Source organism: Phodopus roborovskii, unplaced genomic scaffold (assembly GCF_943737965.1).
Source record: "Phodopus roborovskii unplaced genomic scaffold, PHOROB, whole genome shotgun sequence".
Lineage (NCBI taxonomy): Eukaryota > Metazoa > Chordata > Mammalia > Rodentia > Cricetidae > Phodopus > Phodopus roborovskii.
Window position 1 is genome coordinate 22,365,427 of NW_026126434.1, and position 19,831 is coordinate 22,385,257.

Below are 19,831 nucleotides of genomic sequence, written 5' to 3' on the forward strand. Positions count from 1 at the left end.
TTTTATTGTTTATTTCTTTATATTGATTAAAAATTAGTCATATTTATGTGCATTATAGTCACTTTCCTGACACAAGTTCTTGTAGCCTAAGCTGGTCTAGAACTTTAAAACATTTTGAAAAAAATGATTATTTGTGTATAAGCATTTGGCCTATATGTATGTTTGTGCACTACATGCATGCTTGGGGCCTGAGGAGCACACAAGAGGTTGTCTAGTCCTTTAGAGCTAGAGCTACTGACAGTTGTGAGCACAGATGGCTCTAGGTCCTCTGGAAGAGCAGCCAGTGTTCATAACCACTGAGCCGTTGCTCCAGGCCCAAACATAGAACTCTTGACTTTTTTCTTCCTTTTCCTGAGTGGTCTGATTGAAGGTGTGCACTACCTACCATGCCTGGCAGTCACACCACTGTCTATTTCCAGAATGTTATCATCCCAAGCAGAAATTCAGTAGTCACTAAGTTACTATTATTTTCTATCACTATTAAATTCTATCCTAGAATTTGCCTATTTTAGGTGGAATCATACAATTTTTCTTTTTATAGCTTATTTGACTACAATATGTTCATCCAAATTGTAGTATGGATGAGAACTTGATTCCTTTTGCTGGGTGAATACCATTCTATTGTACTTTATACATTTTGGTAATATGTTCTTTGTTGTTGAAAATGGGCTGCTGTGAATGATTGGTGTATTGGTAGCTGTTTGCATCCCTGCTGTAGATTTGTGTGTGTGTGGGGGGGGGGGGAGTTAGGCTATAGTTTTTCTTTTCCCTTAGGCACAATGTTGCTATATCTTATGATCCACACTTTGAAAAATGTTATGTATGAGGCCAAAGAAATGGCTCAGTGCTTAAGAGCACTTGCTGCTCTTATGGAGGGCTGAGGTTCAGTTGACAGCAAACAAATGGTGATTTACAACCAACCATCTGTATCCAGTACCCTCTTCTGGCCTCCTCAAGTACTGCATACAGACTATTCTCTCTCTCTCTCTCTCTCTCTCTCTCTCTCTCTCTCTCTCTCTCTCTCTCCCTCTCCCTCTCCCTCTCCCTCTCCCTCTCCCTCTCCCTCTCCCTCTCCCTCTCCCTCCCTCTCTCTGGGGGAGGCAGGGGGTAGGGAGTGTTAGTGTGCCAAACAACGTTTGAAGGTCCATACATTCCACTGTGTGGGTCCAGGAGATTGAATTCCAGTCTTCCGGTATGGTGGCAGGCAGTTTTAGCTGCTCAGCCATCTTGCTGGCCCTCCTTCTATTTATTTTTAAGTGGTCTGTTCTGTTTGCAGCATTTGATTGGTTGTGAACTGTTTTTCAGGCATCCGCAGCCCTGGCTAGGAAGAAGGGGAAAGGTCTGCATAAGGACATGGTTATCTTTTGGCACAAGAAGAAAATAAGTGAGTTTTCAGTTAATTGTTTCCATATCTGATGCTCTGTGCAGACCCTTGACAGTCAAAATGTGTGTTCTTCCCTAAGGTCAGTGGAGTGGCTAATTCCAGCTGAATCCCATATCTCATACTTGTTTCTGGAAGCTTTTGTAAACCTTGTTCTGACCCTTGTGTCTTCAGGTCCCAGCAAAAAACCTTTTTCCCTGAAGGAGAAGAAGCTTGGTGACGGCGAAGCCAGCCAAGGCATAGAAGATCCCCCCTTTCAGCATTCCCCTCTTGGCAAGCCCATAGTGAGGCCTGCAACTGGCAGCCTGCTCAATAAAAGGTGGGATTTACCTTTCTTAAAAGGTCATAAAAGAGAACCAAAGTGGCCATCGCGGCTGGGGTGAGGGGGTGACGGCACTTTGATATTCAAGTAGGGACTGAGGGGTTATGGGGCAGGGAACGTTCTAGGACAGTGGATCTGAGCAGGTACCAGCTTGATTGAAGATTCTGTTTTGTTGTAATATTCCTCTTTGGTGCAGGTCTAACTTCAAACAGATTTTCTTAAGAAAAACCTTATCACAAAGCTATTTCTGCTCTAGTCCTTTATTTTTAAAAAAGTATTTAGCTGTGTTACTCCAGTGCATGCTGTACGTCCCAGCATTTTGGAGTTCAGGCCAGCCTGGTCTGCAGAGCAAGTTTCAGATAAGGCAGTACTACACAGAAACCCTGTCTCAAAAAAAATAAACAAACAGAAATTATTTCTTTTTATTTTATACCTGTGACTACATGTATGTGTCTATCCACCACTCTGTCTGTTCAGGGCTGCCTACTCCATGGGGAGCATAGAATGTGGTGCCCTATGCAAGTTATCATCTTTATACGTTTCCTCTCTTGTTTCTTGAAGTCCCTCATCCCTAGCATATAAATGCACATAGGATAATTTGAACTGGTTGAGGTGGTATGTGTTTTATTGTTTGTTTGTTTGGTTGGTTGATATTTTTTTTTGACAGGGTTTGTTTGTGTAGCCCTGACTGTCCTGAAACTTACTGTAGATCAGGCTGGCCTCAATCTCAGAAATTCACCTCCTCTGCCTCCTGAGTGCTGGGATGAGAAGCATGTGCCACCACACCCTACCTGCATTATTTGTAATTCTAGTTAGGAGGATCAGAAGTTGATGGCCAGACTGGGTTACATGAGATCCTGCTTTTTTTTTTTTTTTTTTTTTTTTAATGTCTAACTGCCTATAAAAACTACACATCCCTAATAATCAGTGGTTTCTTCTGCATGATTTTAGGTAGCCCAGTTTATCTCAGTAAAGCAGGTGGTTTCTCTCTGGACTGTGGTGCCCTGGCACTTGGTATAAGCTTGGTTGTTTCTTAGCATAGCCCTTTTGCTTGTCTAAGGAACTCTATTCCCTCCAAAGCCTAGGTGGTCTGAGATACAGGGCATCCACTTTCACACTGGGCCTGCTTTGACAGGTCTCTCTTAATCCTTTTTGTCTTTTGGTCAGTGCCCTGTTTTTCTCACTTTCTAGTTTGTAGTCCACAGCCTATCTGCTGGCCTGCCTTTGCTCATTGCTTTGTCTACCCTTCTTATTTTTATATGTTTGAAGTTAGCCTGCACGTATGTTTATTTGCCATGTGTCAGAAGAGGGCATCAAATTCCACAGAATAAAAGCTGCTATCTGGAACTTGGTGCTGAATGAGCATGAAGGGTTGATCCCATTTATAACTACTTAGTTCTTAGCAGTTCCTTGGCCAGACTCACTCTGCCTATCACCTGTAATAACCAGAATAAAATACACTGGTTAATTGTGGATAGATAACAGAGCAGATTTGGTTTGAGCCATTTCTCAGAGCCTGGGGTGTCAGTGGGCTCTTCATCATCTGAAGTATGCTACCTGAAACAGTGCAATAAAAACCTCCCAATTTCAATGCAGGAAGAAATCCTCAGTCTGTGCCAAACTCTGCACCACCCATTTGCTTAAAACTATTACAATCTTCAAAGCAGCCCTATTAGGCTTGTTACTCGTATTACTTTTTCTTACGAATGTAGGTGTATGTAATTGGAAGCATATATATGTCAGTATGTGTGCATGTGGGGGGCCAAAAGTCAACATCAGGTGTTTTCCTCTATAACTCTTCACCATGTTCTTTGAGATATAATCTCCTACTAAACATGAGCTCAAGGATATGGTGAGAAGACAGGGCAGGAACCTGGAGGCAGTAGCTGATGCAGAGACCATGGAGGGGAGCTGTTTACTGGCTTGCTCCCTATAGCTTGCTCAGCCTGCTCTCTTATAGAACCCAGGACCACCAGCCCAAGAGTGGTGCCACCCACAATGTGCTGGGCCCTCCCCCATCAATCACTAATCGAGAGAATGCTCTACAGCCCGGTCTTATGAAGGTATTTTCTCAATTGGGGTTCCCTTCTCTCAGATGACCTAGTTTGTGTCAAGTAATCATAACCCCTGCCATTTAACTTCCTTGGCCTTTCTCAAATTCATGACCTAATTTTCTTTAATTAATGAGAGGTATTTTTTTGTTTTGTTTGTGTGTGCGTGTGTGAGCATGTGTATTTATGTCTATAAATACAATCTGTGCAGTCAAAAAAAGTAAGTATGAAATATTTCAGAATTATTAAAAAGCCAATAAAACTAATATTTTTGTTTTCAACCCTGCCCACCTTCTCTTAGGATCTTGCTAGTTACTCAGCCTAACCTGTGTCAGCCTTCTGAGTTGTTGGAGCAACAGGCTTAGTTTTTTATTTTAATTAAAAATGAAAAAAAAAAAAACTCATCACCAACTTTGTTTAGGCTTTGTTTTGATTTTATTTGGGGAGAGGGAGTTTAGAGGGTCTTACATGCAGCTTTGATTGTCCTGGATCTCATTATGTAGACCATGCTAGCATTGGACTCCCCCTGAATCCGCTATTTAGTGCTGGATTAAAGCCATGTGCTGCTATGCCTGGCTGGCTTCTTTGGTTTTGATGCCATACTTAGCTTTGGAGGACCAGAGAGTCTTGGAAGGTTCAGAAGTGGAAATGAAGGTGTGCTTTTCTCCGCAGCTCTCCAGTGAAGAAACCAAGCCTTCTAAAGATCCACCAGTGTGAGGCAGACCCTTTCGACTCTGGATCCGAGGGCCCTGAGGGCCTGGGGTCATGTGTGTCATCGCTTAGCACCTTGATAGGGACTGTGGCTGAGACATCTGAAGAGAAGTACCGCCTCCTGGACCAGAGAGACCGAATCATGCGGCAAGGTATGGTGCAAGGAGACAGAAGTTCCAGAGTCCCTGGTGAGGTTGTGAGGCAGCTTCTGGGGAGCCCCAGGGACTCCCCTATCATTGAGTCTTGGGACTTCTTCTGTGCCTGGTATGCCTGTGCTCTGGTCTTCCTGGAGGTGGGAGCTGTGTGTGTGCTAATGTGCGATAAGTGCATGTGTTTATGTATGTATAGGAGTATGTATGTAGAGATGGTTGGTAGAGAGGGAACAGGTGTCTGAAAGACAGAAGTGAGAGGTGATGTTCCGTTCCAGGTATTGTTCTCCTTTGGAATATTAAATTGTGAGTGTATTACTTTCTTCTTTTTTTTTTTTTTTAACGATTTTAATGACTTATTTATTATGTATACATCATTCATCTTGCATGTATCCCTGCAGGCCAGAAGATGGCAGCAGATCTCATTATGGATGATTGTGAGCCACCATGTGGTTGCTGGGAATTGAACTTGGGACCTCTGGAAGAGCAGTCAGTGCTCTTAACCTCTGAGCCATCTCTCCAGCCCTAGAGTTTGATTACTTTCAAACAATGAAAAATTAACATTACAAGTATATAGTACCCCAAATGAAAATCCATATACTCTTTGCAATTTTTTTTCTTTTTTTTTCCAACTCTTTTTCTCTTTTTAAAAATTTATTTTTATTTCATGTGCATTTTTTCCCCCTGTATGTCTGTCTGAGGGTGTCAGATCCCCTGGAATTGGAGTTACAGATAGTTGTGAGCTGTCATGTGGGTGCTGGGAATTGAACCTGGGTCCTGTGGAAGAGTAGTCAGTTCTCTTAATCTCTAAACCATCTCTCTTCCCCCATGATTTATTTCTTAATTTCAGCTGTATGATTTTTTTTTTTTTCTCTTTTTAACAGCTATATAACCCATGCTGGCTTAGAGCTTAAAATTCTTCTCTTTCAGTTTCTTGAGTGCTTCTACTACACATATCTAGAATTTTCCTTTTAAAAACTAAAAATAATTGTAATACTCACAGAGCTTTCTTAAGATGGTAATAAAAACTGCTGCCATGTTTATAGAATTGGTGATTTTTACATTTCTAGTAAACTTACTATCTTAGTTAGGATTTCTGTTGCTGCGATGAAACATCATGACCAGAAAGCATGTTGGGGAGGAAAGGGTTTATTTGACTTACACTTCTATAGTTCGTCACTGAAGGAAGTCAGGACAGGAACTCAAGCAAGGCAGGAATTTGAAAGCAAGAGCTGATGCAGAGGCTATGGTGGGCGCTGTCTTACTGCCCTACTTATCATGGCGTTCTCAGCCTGCTTTCTTGTAGAACCCAGGACCAACAGCCTAGGGATGGAACCATCCACAATGGGCTGGACCCTTCCCCATCAATCACTATAGCCTGAGCTTGGTGGAGTCATTTTCTGAATTAAGGTTCCTTCCTCTCAAATGACTTTAATTTGTGTCAAGTTGATATAAAGATATTTAGCCAGGAAAACCTGGCTCAGTCTCATATCTGCAACCCTAGAGCCTGGCATGATCACACTCTTCTGCAGGCCCAGCACTCTGGAGGCAGAGGCAGGACAGTCTGGTCTACACAGCAAGTTCCAAGATAGCCTGAACTATGTAATGATGCCTGGTCACAGAAGCAAAAAACAAAAAAAAATTGAAATAAATACTAAGTATTGTAGTTTTTAAAAGTATAAATAAGTGTGCATATGTTATATTGTCATGTTTCCTTTAAAATCTTTCATTCTGTGAGTAAAAGTAATGGTATACTTACTCAGACACCCAGCTAACTTACATTATATAATTCTGAATACTCAAACAGAATCTTAGAATACTGGTATATTTTGAATATTTGTACTTAACAGCTTTTTTAATTTTTAAATTTTATGTATGTCTTTATTTTGAGATATAGTCTCACTGTGAAGTCCCTGGCTAGCCTCAGACTCATAGAGAGCCATCTGTCTTTGCCTCCCAAGTGCTGGTATTAAAGGTTATGTGCCACTGGTGTCCAGCCCACAAATTTATTCTTTGTAAAGTTCTGTTTTACCAATGAGGTCTTGGTAAGAATTACAGAATGCTGACAGTACACATATCTTTAAGTGGAAGTGATGGTATGCTCTATCCGTTTTTAAAATGAATTTGTTTTCATATTATGAGTGTTTTGCCTTCATGTTTGAATAACTGTGTATCATTTTTATGCCTCATGCCCTAGAAGGCCAGATCCCCTTGAACTGGAGTTGTAGGCAGCTGTGAGCTGGCATGTGGGGCTAGGAATTAAGCCTGGGTCCTCTTGAAGAGCAGCTAGTGCTCTTAAAGTCGAGCCATCTCCCCAGTCCCTGTCCTCCATCTTAAGTGTGTAGTGAATGTGTTTGATTATTGACTAGGTGCCCATTGCCTCAGGATAGGCTACAAGTTCCTTTCTCCAGAGCTCAAAGTTTAAGAAACATTTCTTTTGTGTGTGTGACTTTTTTGGGGGGTGTGGGGGACAGTGCACAGATGAGACAGGGTCTCACCATATAACCCAGACTATCCTGAACTCATGTGACCCAGGCTGGCCACAAATTTAGGATTCTCTTGCCTCAGCCTCCTGAGTGCTGGGATTACAGACAGCGTTTTTGTTTTCTTTTTTCCTTTTATGAAACTATACTTTTGTGAATTCTCAGTGCTGATGTGGTATACATACTGTTACCTTTGGCTTGGTATCCTTTAGCTCGGGTGAAGAGGACTGATCTGGACAAAGCAAGGGCATTTGTTGGCACATGCCCTGACATGTGTCCTGAGAAGGAGCGGTATTTGCGGGAGACCCGGAGCCAGCTGAGTGTGTTTGAAGTAGTCCCAGGGACTGACCAGGTAGGACTCCATGTGTCCTAACGAGCTCCATTATTCTTTTTTATTGTTTCGAGTTTTAAAAATGTATTTACTCTGTGTGTGTGCGTGTGTGTGTGTGCGTGTGTGTGTGTGTGTGTGCGCGCGCGCGCACACACATGTATACATGCATGTGTACCTATGTGCCGCAATGTGTGTATGTAAGAGGGTAACTTAGAGGAGTTGGCTCTCTCCTTCACTATGTAGGTTCTGAAGATTGAACTCAGGTCATGAGTATCAAGTGTTCTATCCCATGCTGAGCTATCTTACTGGGCCCCCTATTTTTTCTTGTTTCTAATTTTGTTTTTTGAGACAAGAGTCCCTCTATATGGTCTTGGTTGTCCTGAAACTCACTCTGTGACCAGGCTTCCAAGTGCTGGCATTGAAGACAAGTGTGACCACCAAGAAGCACTGTTTTTGTTTTTAACTTTGACCTCGGGATGTTTTCTGTTGTTTGAAGCCCCTTTACCTGTTACATCCGTGCTTTGGGTAGGCTGATGGTTCTTCTCTTACATTCCTGCTCCTGTGACACTCTCTCGACTCCTTATATTTGCCTGAACCAAGTTTCTTCATTTATATTGTCCTTAAAATGTGTCATCTTTGACAGACGTTTTCATTTAAACACTATATTCCCAAGTAGATCTCATGTGGGTGTGTATGTGATTTCCACTTGCATGGAGCTGTTTGTCTCTACTTGCTCCTAGGTGGACCATGCAGCAGCCGTGAAGGAGTATAGCCGGTCCTCTGCAGATCAGGAAGAGCCCCTGCCTCATGAGCTGAGGCCCTCAGCAGTTCTCAGCAGGACCATGGACTACCTGGTGACCCAGATCATGGACCAAAAAGAAGGCAGCCTTCGGGACTGGTATGACTTCGTGTGGAACCGCACACGGGGCATACGAAAGGTACTGACTCTCTCCAGTGTGATGACTACGGAATGCATGTATATTCACAAATTGAACTTTTAATTTATCTGAAACAAAAATAGGGTTTTATTTGAGCCATTACAAACTGTATTGGATTGTGTTTCGTGGGGTTCATTTCAAGTTGAAATTCATAAGCATAATTTTGACTTTTCGTGGATCATGTGTGTGGCTTATGTGTGAGTGAGCCATGCAAGTGTGCAGGTGTAATCCTCCCCTCTAATCTGTGAATAGGACATCACACAGCAGCACCTCTGTGATCCCCTGACAGTATCTCTGATCGAGAAGTGTACCCGATTTCATATCCATTGTGCCCACTTCATGTGTGAGGAGCCCATGTCCTCCTTCGATGCCAAGATCAACAATGAGAACATGACCAAGTGTCTGCAGAGTCTGAAGGAGATGTACCAGGACCTGAGGAACAAGGCTGTTTTCTGTGCCAGTGAGGCAGAGTTCCAGGGCTACAATGTCCTGCTCAATCTCAACAAAGGAGACATTTTGAGGTGTGTTTTCAGATTCAAAAGTTGGGCTTTGACGTATAGAAAGTCCAGGGTCCTGGCATTAGAGAGATGGTTCAGAGGTTAGGAGCACTGGCTGTTCTTCCAGAGGTTCTGAGTTCAATTCCCAGCAACCACAGGGTGGCTCACAACTGTCTATGATGAGATCTGGTACCTTCTTCTGTCCTTCAGGCATGCATGCAGATAGAACACTGTATATATGATAAATAAATCTGAAAGAAGGAAAGAAAGGAAGAAAGAAAGAAAGAAAGAAGTAAAGGGAAGGAAGGAAGGAAGAAAGGAAGGAAGGAAGGAAGTCAATTCGTGGTGCAATTGCCAAACTGAGCCAGGGGTAAACAAGTGTGAGCATGTATTAGAGGCCAGTATGCCGTGTATATTACCTCTCATTCCACAAGTAGGAAACTAGGACATGTAAGGTAGGAAGTCCCATTAGTGGGATACCAGTTCAGTTTCCAGAAAGTTTTGTTGGTGTCATATATTAGAAGAAAAAGTTAGATTAGTGGATAAGTTACTGGAGTGAGAGAATTTGAAGTGCTGGTTTGATATTTCAGTACACCATTAAATAAGAAATAAGAAATATGGCAGATTTTCCTGGTCCCACATTTGGTAAACTAAACTCAGTAGTGGCCATTGCTTCCTTTTAGTTACAAAAAAACCCTGATTTTATATTGAAATTTGTTGTTTTGTGTTGTTTCTCTCCTTCCTCCCTCTCTTTCTCCCCTTCCCTCCCTGTCTTTGTGTTTCTGACTCTTCCTTTCTTTGACATAATCTCACTGTGAGGTATGATCTAAGTTGGCCTCAAATTTGAGATTTCTTGCCTCTGTCTTCTGAGTGCAGGGATTATAGCTGTGCACTGCCCTGCTTAGCTGAAATTATTAGCTGTTAATATTTTCTCCAAGAACCTATTGTTGTAGGTCTATATGTATGATTGATTTAAGCTTTATAGAACATAAACAATTTACAAAAATTGTCTGTTAGTCTCCATATATGACAATTATTTGTGCCCATTTTGAATAATGCACTTAAAATTTTTTTTTGTTGGGGGGGGCTAGGCTTGGTTTGAGACAGGGTTTCTCTCTGTAGTCACTTTGGCTGTCCTGGAACTTGCTCTGTAGACCAGGCTGGCCTCAAACTCATAGATAATCTCCTGCCTCTGCCTCCCAAGTGTTGGGATTAAAGGTGCATGCTACCATGCCCAGGTGCTTATTATCTTTTTACGATTTTTACTTATTATTATTTTTAATTGTGTTCAGTGTGTGGCTATGTGTAGGCATATGCACATGAATGCAGGTTCCAGTAGAGGCTAGAAAGAGGTGTTGAATATCATGGAGTTGAAGTTACAGGCAGTTGTGAGCCACCTGACGTGGGTACTAGGAACTGAATTTGGGTCCTTTGAAAGAATAGCGAGTGCTTTTAACCTCTGAGCCATCTCCTAAGCCCCACAGCTTATTATCTTTTTAAAGAAAAGATTTTAAAACCATACCAGTAATCCTGTTAGAAGTTCAAGCTCATCTTTGGCTACGTAGTGAATTTGAAGCCCATCTGGGATAAGATTCTATCTCAAAAACATAAATAAATAAATAAATAAAAATCAAGATAAAGAGGAAAGAAAACCTGTGTGTATCAGTTGAGTGTGAGAATGGCAGCACTCATAGTGGTGGGCATCATTGTTCACACTCACTGTCTTAGTTTTGCTGACACCTAGTTACTTTATCAGGTTGACTTAAATCGGCATTCTGACAGTTTCACCTCCTTAACTTACAGAGAAGTGCAACAGTTCCACCCCGATGTTAGGAACTCCCCAGAGGTGAAATTTGCTGTCCAGGCTTTTGCTGCATTGAACAGTAATAATTTTGTGAGATTCTTCAAACTGGTCCAGTCAGCTTCTTACCTGAATGCGTGCCTGTTACACTGTTACTTTCATCAGGTGAGTAGAGCCACTGCTGGCAGCATAGGAACAAAAGCAGTTACTTGAAGTGTTGTGGTCCTTCTCTGGTCCTGTACTCTTCCAGTGGGCAGTCAGCAGTCAACTCATGGAGCCTGTCACAGCCCAGAAAGCTATTTCTGGCATAACCATGGACAATGGGTTACCATGACTCTCCACCAGGAGAGACCATGCAATGCACAGCAGTATTGTGGCTCACAGAAATCTTTGGAATTATGGCAGGTTGAGTTCAACACTATATCATCTTCGATGAAAACAAATCCTATATTCTGTGAAATCCTGAGTTTTGAAATGATTATAAAATGACTAGTATTGATAAAAATGTTGAGAGGACATCCAGAGTAACATAGAAAGACTGTCTGAAGAAAACAAAAGCTAGCCAACTGTTTTGCAAGAGTGAGGCTGATGATGAATTCATTTCAGTAAATATGGGGCCTGTTTTTTCACTCCTGTGCTTGGCCTTCGGGCTACAAAGGCATTCAGAAGACCACGTTTTATTTGCTTATTTATCTTTTTTTTAATCAAGGGATTTCTTATAAATTCTTGGTCTTAGTTCTAGTCATTTGTTAGCTTCAGCACTTTGAATTGGCTTGGAGAATCTATTAGAAGACCAGCTTAGTCCTCTACAGGTATTGGCCCAATGAGAAATGACTGGGTACTATTACTCTTCCCCCAATGTGTCCTTCCCATCCATGAATATACTGTGTCAGTCAGGCATGGGGTGATTCTGCTTGGCTTCTGTTGAAAGGAGAGGGGCCTGACACAATCTCTCTCTCTCTCTCCTAAATATAAGGATAACCTGCTTAGTCTGGATAATGTTACCTGTATATACATTTTCAGGGCTGACCATTGGTATTAGATAACCAATTGTTTCTTCCCACTCCCATCATTCTTTAGTTGCTGGTAATTCTTTGTATAGTATTGAGGCCTCCTTGGCTTTTTCCTGTCCATATTAGTGAATCTACTGTTGTTGTCCTTGTTGAGCTCATGTTTAAACATTCATGTTGGTAAGACTTCATGGATGTAGCTTCTGATATCTGTAGTCGATACAATCTCATGACAAATTCCCCATTCCTTTGTCTTTTACAACCTTTCTGCCCCCTCTCCCACAAGGATCCCTGAGCCTTAGGGGTGGGAGTGGTATTGTCGATGTTACCCCTTGGGACTGGGCTCAATACCTCAGCATTTTGATTGATTGTAGTTTTCTATAATTGTCTCTGTCTGTTGCAAAGAGACTTTGGCTACTTTTCCTGAATTTTTGTCTTTGATACTGATGCCTCCCTAGGGTGAAGGACATGAGTGACCATTTGTTTCCTCTGAAACAGATGGATAGTCATGAACTTCCTGGTCCAGATCATAACTGTGTCATTCTTGACAGTGGTCCTCAAGAAGCCAAGGAGGCAGGGTAGTTATTAGTTTTTAAATGAATAATGTTGCTGTAATGTTGGTTGCTGTAGGTAACTTTAAATAAGTAGAACCTGGATTCTTTTTGGGGGGGCTTGAGAAGGCCTATTTTGTGTACTGTTTTTGTTTTTTTTTGTATTTCGAGACAGTTTCCTCTTTGTAGCCCTGGATGTCCTGGAACTCACTCTGTAGACCAGACTGATCTCTAGAACTCAGAGATCCATCTGCTTCTGCCCCCCTCCCCCATTCTGCTGGGAATGAAGGTGTGCACCACCACTGCGTGGCTCTTCTGCCTGACTGTATTCTTAATGCTCAGAGTACAAAACCAATAAAATTCCCATTTGCACACTGCTGACATGCTAGGAAAGAGACCAGAACTAAAGGCAGTAAATAGGTTAAGTACATTTAGTAATAATTATGTACAACAGAGAAGAAAGGCAGTCTGAGGGAATATGAGTGCTGAGAGATCAGGGTGAGCTCTTCCTAGATAGGGAAATAGGAACTGAGCTGTAGCAAGAGCTAATGATTGTGTGGCTGGCTGGCTCTGCTTGTCAATTAACTGGGTTTCCCTCTGAGTTTGCACTGACACGGCTTCTTTCAGATCCGGAAGGACGCCCTTCGAGCACTCAATGTTGCCTACACAGTGAGCACACAGCGCTCTACTGTCTTCCCCCTGGATGGTGTTGTACGTATGCTGTTGTTCAAAGATTGTGAAGAGGCGACAACTTTCCTCAATTACCATGGCCTCACTGTAGCTGATGGGTAAGAGCTGAGATCACACCTGTGCACTTCTCTTTTCTCTGCCCTGCCCCCAACACACAGGCACACCTTTTAAAAATTCTGATGAAGGGCTACTTTTTGGGCCTTGAGAAGGCCTATTTTGTGTACTGTTTCCCCACTGTGAACCTAGGCAATATTGCCCAAGGCACACACAGGTGCAGACCAAGTTCATTGTTTGCTTTTGCTTTGTTTGAGATAGGCTCTCACTCTATAGTCCTGGCTGACCTGGAACTTGCTGTGTAGACCAGGCTGGTCTCAAAATCACAGAGATCTGCCTCCCAAGTGGTATGATTAAAGGCATGCACAACCAGAGATTTGAGAATAAAAAGAATCAGACAAAGTTCTTTTTTTTTTTTTTTTTCTTTTTTTCTTTTCCAAATCATTGTTTTGCATTAGTTACCAGAGAACCTAAGACAAAGGTTGGGACTTTTCCTATCCTATTTATTGAAGATTGCCTTTTTTCACCTTCGTTTGGCCCCTGCACACCTGACAGCAGAGATGGCAGTCCAGTAGACTGTGTCAAGGTTCTCTGTACCTGTAATCAGGGCTTGGAGACTGTTGATGCTTACAAACTGTCCCAAATAATGGCACCATTACATTTGACATTCTGTCTGTGCTTCCTTGGCCCAGTGCATTTCTTCCTTCTAGTTCTGTCCTCGGGGAAATAGTGTGACTTTGAATGAGTGGGCTGCCATTACTGAAAGTGGAGCACAGTGGCTTGTGTCATTCCATGCATGGCTCTTAATATCCTAGGTCCTGTGATTCCCTGAGACTGGAAGCTTTCTCTTCTCATATCTATCCAGTCTTGCTCTAATTGGGGGATCTAGTAGTTGGGTTTGAGGAGGCCTTTTTCCTGGCTAACTTCTCTCTGTGGGCTCTTTGTGGTCTGGATAGCTGTGTTGAGCTGAATCGGTCGGCATTCTTGGAACCAGAGGGATTATCTAAGGCTAAGAAGTCCGTGTTTATTGCCCGGAAGCTGACTGTGTCAGTTGGAGAAGTCGTGAATGGAGGGCCACTGCCTCCTGTACCTCGCCATACACCGGTGTGCAGCTTTAACTCCCAGAATAAATACGTTGGAGAGAGCCTGGCTACAGAGCTGCCCATCAGCACTCAGAGATCTGGTTCAGATACAGCAGGTGAGTGAACTGTAATGCACTTGCCTCCCTGTCACCAGAAGATTCTGTGTTTGGAGGCCTAGCTCTTGGCCAAATTCTTAAATAGCTCTCACTTTGTCTGGATTTGAAGTTTTGAAGCCCTTGTTAGTACTTATGACACTATGAAGCTGATTTCACACAAAACACATATCATCCTGTGACATGTACCCTTAGGATGGTTGTCAGGAGGCCAGTCCACTCTTTAGGGTTTGGATAGCTCTGGTCCTTCTGTAGAGATTGTAGTTATGTGATCTGGTAACAAGCACCTGTGTTTCTTTCTAGGTGGTGGGAGAGGAGAGGAGCATGAGGCAGAGGTGGATGTGCCACCCTTGGCTCTCCTTCCACCTCCTCCTCCTGCACCCTCATCCACATCAGTGATTCACGTTACGCCACTGGCCCCAGCTGCGGCATCTGGCCTTTTCCAGTCCTCCATGCAGGCTGAGCTGCTGCCTCCAAAGCCTGCACCTGTGTACTCTGATTCGGTAGGGGTCTCCTGCATTAAAGCTTCATGAAGTCTATAAACATTTTGTGTGAGGGGGCTGTGTTGCCTGGTCTCATTGGATAGGAGCCAGAGTCAGGAAGGTGAAGGAGAGGACCTCTCCAGGGTCCTAGCCTCAGGTGGCAGATGTAAGGCTGATGCCTTCGGGGCAGCTGCAGAGACCCCATCTTCATCATAGCGGTCAGAACTGTGCTTGGTGGTTCCTAGCACACTGCTAAACGTAACCAGGCACATCTGTTCTGACTGTTCAGTACTTGCTCATGTGTGACACTGGTGGGGAGGCTGACCAGGGCCTGTGGGGCCATAGCACTGCTTTGTGCCTATAGACAGAGGGTGACTCTGGTTTTTCTTTTTGAGCAGAACTTGTCAGTTGCACAGTTCAGACAACCTGATTCAACTCCTATGCTGGTCTCTCCTTAGGACCTGGTGCAGGTGGTGGACGAGCTCATCCAGGAGGCTCTTCAAGTGGACTGTGAGGAAGTCAGCACTGCTGGGGCGGCCTACGTAGCCGCAGCTCTGGGGTGAGTGGCACCTGACATGCCAGCCGCTGTGATTTGCTCTCTGGGAACAATTATGTCCTTCCTAATAAGCTGTTCTCATTTTTCAAGGCCTTCACTTCTCTGAGGCCTAAATGTCTCCTCTGTTCTCCAGGTGGATATAGTTTCTCCTGTTCCTGACCTTTATTTCTTCTCTCTTTTTTTTTTTTCTTTTCCTTTTTCTACTTTTATTTGTCAAAATAGGGTTCTCTGGAACCCTTTTTGTAGAGGCATGTGTCACTACTGCCTGGGCTTGTTTCTTTTCTTTTTCCCATGTCCTTATTGCTCATTTACATATTTTCTCTGGCTATGTAAATAAGTCGTTTGCCATTTCTTAACTTGAGTTGTAATACTTTTTGTCCATTATCAGATATAGAGTTTGTATGTATCTTCTTCTGTTTTCTGGGTTGTCTCCCTCCCCCCCTTTTTTTGTTCCAGTCTGTATCTCCCAGATGAAGACATTATAGGTATGTAGCAACATGCCTGTTGTATGCATTATTGAGTTCAGGGCTTTGGGCATGGCATGTTAAATATGCACTCCACTAACTGAGCTACCCTGGATTACCTTGTCATTACTTAATAATGTCTTTAATGCACAAAACATTTAAATTTTTGGGATCTTAGCTAAGACATTGTTGCGAAATCCAATGTTACAAAGATATTCATGTCTTTTATAAGTTTTAGTCTTAAATTTAAGTCATTGATTTTGTTTTTCCTTTGTTTTTTTGAACTGGGTCTCAGTTTGTAGCCCTTGCTGGCATAAAACTTATTATATAGACCAGACTATCATGGAGATGTTCAGACGACCAATAGGGTTGGGGTTGTAGCTCAAATTGTTTGTGACCATAGATTAACCATATTAAGGCTTCTCTCTCACTCCTAAATATGAGCAATATACTTTATAAAACTAGTTTACTGTTTCATTCACAAAAATGAAATTATTTACAAGAGGAGATGTAATAAGCCCACTCATATTTTTTTTTTACTTAGTTCTAAACTTGATTACTCTTTAAACCCCATTTTAAATCATATCATCTGAATTACATAATTTTAAGAGCCACAAAGTCATGTGTGTTTGTATATATAATTACAGCTCTGTGTGATATAAATACAGTTTTATTTCTTCTTCATTGTAGATGCTTTTTTAAAAAAGAACTTTAATTATTATTTATTTATTAATTACTATTATTCAGGTTACATTACTTGGCACAGCTTTTATTGCTGAGCCACCTTTTCTGTGATTGGTTCATGTGTTGAAGTGTCTCTGCATTCCAGAAACAAATCTCACCAGGCAAGAGTGAATGGTGGCTTACTTTTTCTGTATTTGAGTGCCATCTGCTTTGTTTTTGTTAAGTGTTTCTAATGCTGCTGTGGAGGATCTGATAACAGCTGCAACCACAGGCATCTTGAGACATGTTGCTGCTGAAGAAGTATCCATGGAAAGGCAGAGAAGAGAGGAAGAAAAGCAACGGGCTGAAGAGGAAAGGTGGGTGTGTCCTGTCCCTATAGCTGGGCACAGAGGTCAGTTTGTACCAGCCCTGACCTGATACCCCTCTTGCTATTCACTGTGTTGCCATCTGACCCCTGTTAGGCTCTTCAGCACCTTCATGATTTGATTAAGAGAAAGGAGTGTGTGTGTGTTTTGTGTGTGTGTGTGTGTGTTGGGAGGTGGATGGTGTATGTATGTGAATGCAGGTTCCTATGGAGGACAGAAGAAGGTATACAGTCCCTGGAGCTGTATAGTTACAGGCAGTTCCATGTGGGTGCTGGGACAGGAACTTGTGTCCTCTGCAAGAGCACTATGTATTCTTAACCACAAAGCCATCTCTCTTTTGCCCATAGGTTAAAGCAAGAGAGAGAACTGGTGTTAACTCAGCTGAGCGAGGGCCTGGCTGCAGAGCTGACAGAACTCATGGTGACAGAGTGTGTGTGGGAGACCTGCTCCCAGGAGTTACAGTAAGTGAAGTGACAGTGTGGGGGAGACCTGCTCCCAGGGTTACAGTGAGTGAAGTGCTGGGGTCCCAGGTGCCTGGGGTGTGGTAGGAGGAAGGAAGTGCTATGGCCAAGCCGATTGTAGTGTATTATGTAATTAATGTATGTATGTATGTATGTATGTATGTATGTAATGTATATCAGGATCTGTCTTTGTAGCTCTGGCTGTCTGTAGACAAGGCTGACCTTGGCCTAAGACATTCAAAGCTCCATCTGTCTGACCTCCCAAGTGCTGGTGTTAAAGGCATGCTCTACCATGCTCTTTGAGAAGCTTGGGCTACAAAGCAAATTCTAGGTCAGCTGGGGTTAGCAATGAGATCTGTCTTTAAAATTAGAGAAAAGTCTGAGAGAGTGATTTATCTGAGGGAAACATGTTTAGCATGTATGTAAGGTACATCTAGTTGTAGACACCATATATTGCTGATAAGACTTTGTCTCTTGGTCATTTAAAATTAAAATTCAAAGGCACTTGTTGTCAAGCATGATAGCCTGAAGTCAATCTGCAGAACTCACATAGTGGAATAAAACTTCCAGAAGTTGTTCTGTAACCTCCACAGATACAGGGCACACTGGACACACACATCCCTCCTGTTGCTACAGTGGCCTATTTGAACTTGATCTGGCCCCTGATAGAGGTGTCTACTTTTTTTAGGTGTCTACTTTTAAGTAAAAATAAAAATCTTAAAATTTCTCTTATAGTGGACATGTTAATTATATTTCCATATGAAAATAGACTTCAACTCTTTTGGTGTGGCTATAGTAGGCAAAACTAGGGTCTTGCACATGCTAGGCATATGCTGTCCTAGTTTGGTTTCTGTTGTTGTGATAAAGTGGCTTGGGCATGAGAGGGTTTATTTAGCTTACACTGCTACATCTCAGTTCATTGTTGAAGGAAGTCAGGACAGGAAATCAAGGCAGGAACCTATAGACAGGAACTGAAGCAGAAGCCATGGAGGAATGCTGCTTATTGGCTTGTTTCTCCTTATGTAATCAGCCTACTTTCTTATATACCCCAGGGCACCATTCCCTTTTGACTGACCTCTCAACATCAACCATTAATCAAGGAAATGCCCTACACACTTGCCTATAGGTGATCTGGGCATCACCTGGAGGCATTTTCTCAGTTGAGGCTTCCCTTAACCATATAACTGTGTCCAGTTGACACAGAACTAACCAGGAGAGATGCTCTGCCACGTTCCCAGCCAAGACTCTTGCATTTTTAAAGCAAACCCTTAAGTATTAGTAACCCTTGGTGTAATGGTTTCTATGCTGATTGCTTTATATTCTAGGAGTGCAGTAGAGACAGACCAGAAGGTCCGAATAGCCCGCTGTTGTGAAGCTGTCTGTGCACACCTGGTGGATTTGTTCCTTGCTGAGGAAATTTTCCAGACTGCAAAAGAGACACTCCAGGAACTTCAGTGCTTCTGCAAGTATTTACAACGGTGAGTTCTCTGTTCTTACTGAAATTATCCTCCCACGTGGAAGTCTTACCAGGTTCAGTATCTGTGAGCCATCAGTTCCATTAGCCAGTGATGAAAGGCTCACAGTATATTCTGTAAGAATGAGTATCTGCCGTAGACTTAGACTTTCAGAAACAATTGGTCATACATTTGGCTGATATTATCAAGGCATTTAGGCATTTGATTAGGGAATGGGTGGTTGTCCTGAATTTGAACAGAAATTTATACAGTGCTTGCTGTTGATGGACTGTACTAGACACAGGGAAATACCTGTGAATATATCAAACAAATAAATCATGGACGGCCTCCTAACATGGATGAGTCTGCCAATTACAAGTACTGATAACCTCTTTAAAATTAAAAACAAACAGACAAACAAACAAAAAAACAGAGCAAACAAAACAAAACAAACAAACAAACAAACAAAAAAAAAACACTTGCCAATCGATAGTTGTGCACACCTTTAAATGCCAACACCCTGAAGTCAAAGGCAGGTGAATCTCTGAGTTTGAGGCCAGCCTGGTCTACAGAGTGAGTTCCAGGACAGCCAGGGTTACACGGAGAAGCCCTGTCTAGGAAAAAACAAAACACTAACACATACTCGCACACGAGATGTGTGTGTGTGTGTGTGTGTGTGTGTGTGTGTGTGTGTGTGTGTGTATTCATATATATTTGAATGAATATGAATGTTTTGTCTGCATATATGTATGTACACCACATGCATGCCTGTTGCCCAAGGAGGTCAGAAGAGGTGTCACATCCTCTGGAACTAGAGTTAGAAACAGTTGTGAGCTGTTGTACTGCTGGGCATCAAACCTGGATCTTCTGCAAGAGCAACTTGTTAACCACAGCGCTAACTCTCCAGCCCCCAGTGTGATATTTTTTTTATGATGGCGTTACCTCATGATAAATTCACTATAAGTTGGAAATGCATTTATAGGGGTGGGGGATGGATTGGGAAGAAAAAGGGAGAGAAATCTTTGGTTGGGACGTAAAAACAAAAACAAAACAAAAATTCATTTATTATACTTGATCTTCCTGGTGCCATAGCTTAGCAATGTAATACACTCTACAGTGTTAGGTGTTTGCTTTCTTGGCTAACTGGGTAGTAGTAACTAGCTGTACAAGATTTTCTAATGATACTGAGAAAGTATTGTGT

At 42.4% G+C, this 19,831-nt stretch overlaps 1 protein-coding gene across 1 annotated transcript in view; it reads left to right on the top strand.

The window, feature by feature from the left end:
- Mcm3ap (minichromosome maintenance complex component 3 associated protein) overlaps positions 1-19,831 on the top strand; it is a 45,541-nt gene that overhangs the window by 4,552 nt on the left and 21,158 nt on the right. Inside the window, exons 4-17 of the mRNA XM_051186948.1 lie at positions 1,306-1,384; positions 1,556-1,700; positions 4,427-4,617; positions 7,310-7,449; positions 8,169-8,366; positions 8,619-8,887; positions 10,667-10,829; positions 12,853-13,013; positions 13,926-14,167; positions 14,468-14,667; positions 15,105-15,205; positions 16,575-16,706; positions 17,063-17,176; positions 18,502-18,654. Of these exons, the coding sequence (XP_051042905.1) occupies positions 1,306-1,384; positions 1,556-1,700; positions 4,427-4,617; positions 7,310-7,449; positions 8,169-8,366; positions 8,619-8,887; positions 10,667-10,829; positions 12,853-13,013; positions 13,926-14,167; positions 14,468-14,667; positions 15,105-15,205; positions 16,575-16,706; positions 17,063-17,176; positions 18,502-18,654 (2,288 nt within the window). The remainder of the gene's footprint in view (positions 1-1,305; positions 1,385-1,555; positions 1,701-4,426; positions 4,618-7,309; positions 7,450-8,168; positions 8,367-8,618; positions 8,888-10,666; positions 10,830-12,852; positions 13,014-13,925; positions 14,168-14,467; positions 14,668-15,104; positions 15,206-16,574; positions 16,707-17,062; positions 17,177-18,501; positions 18,655-19,831) is intronic.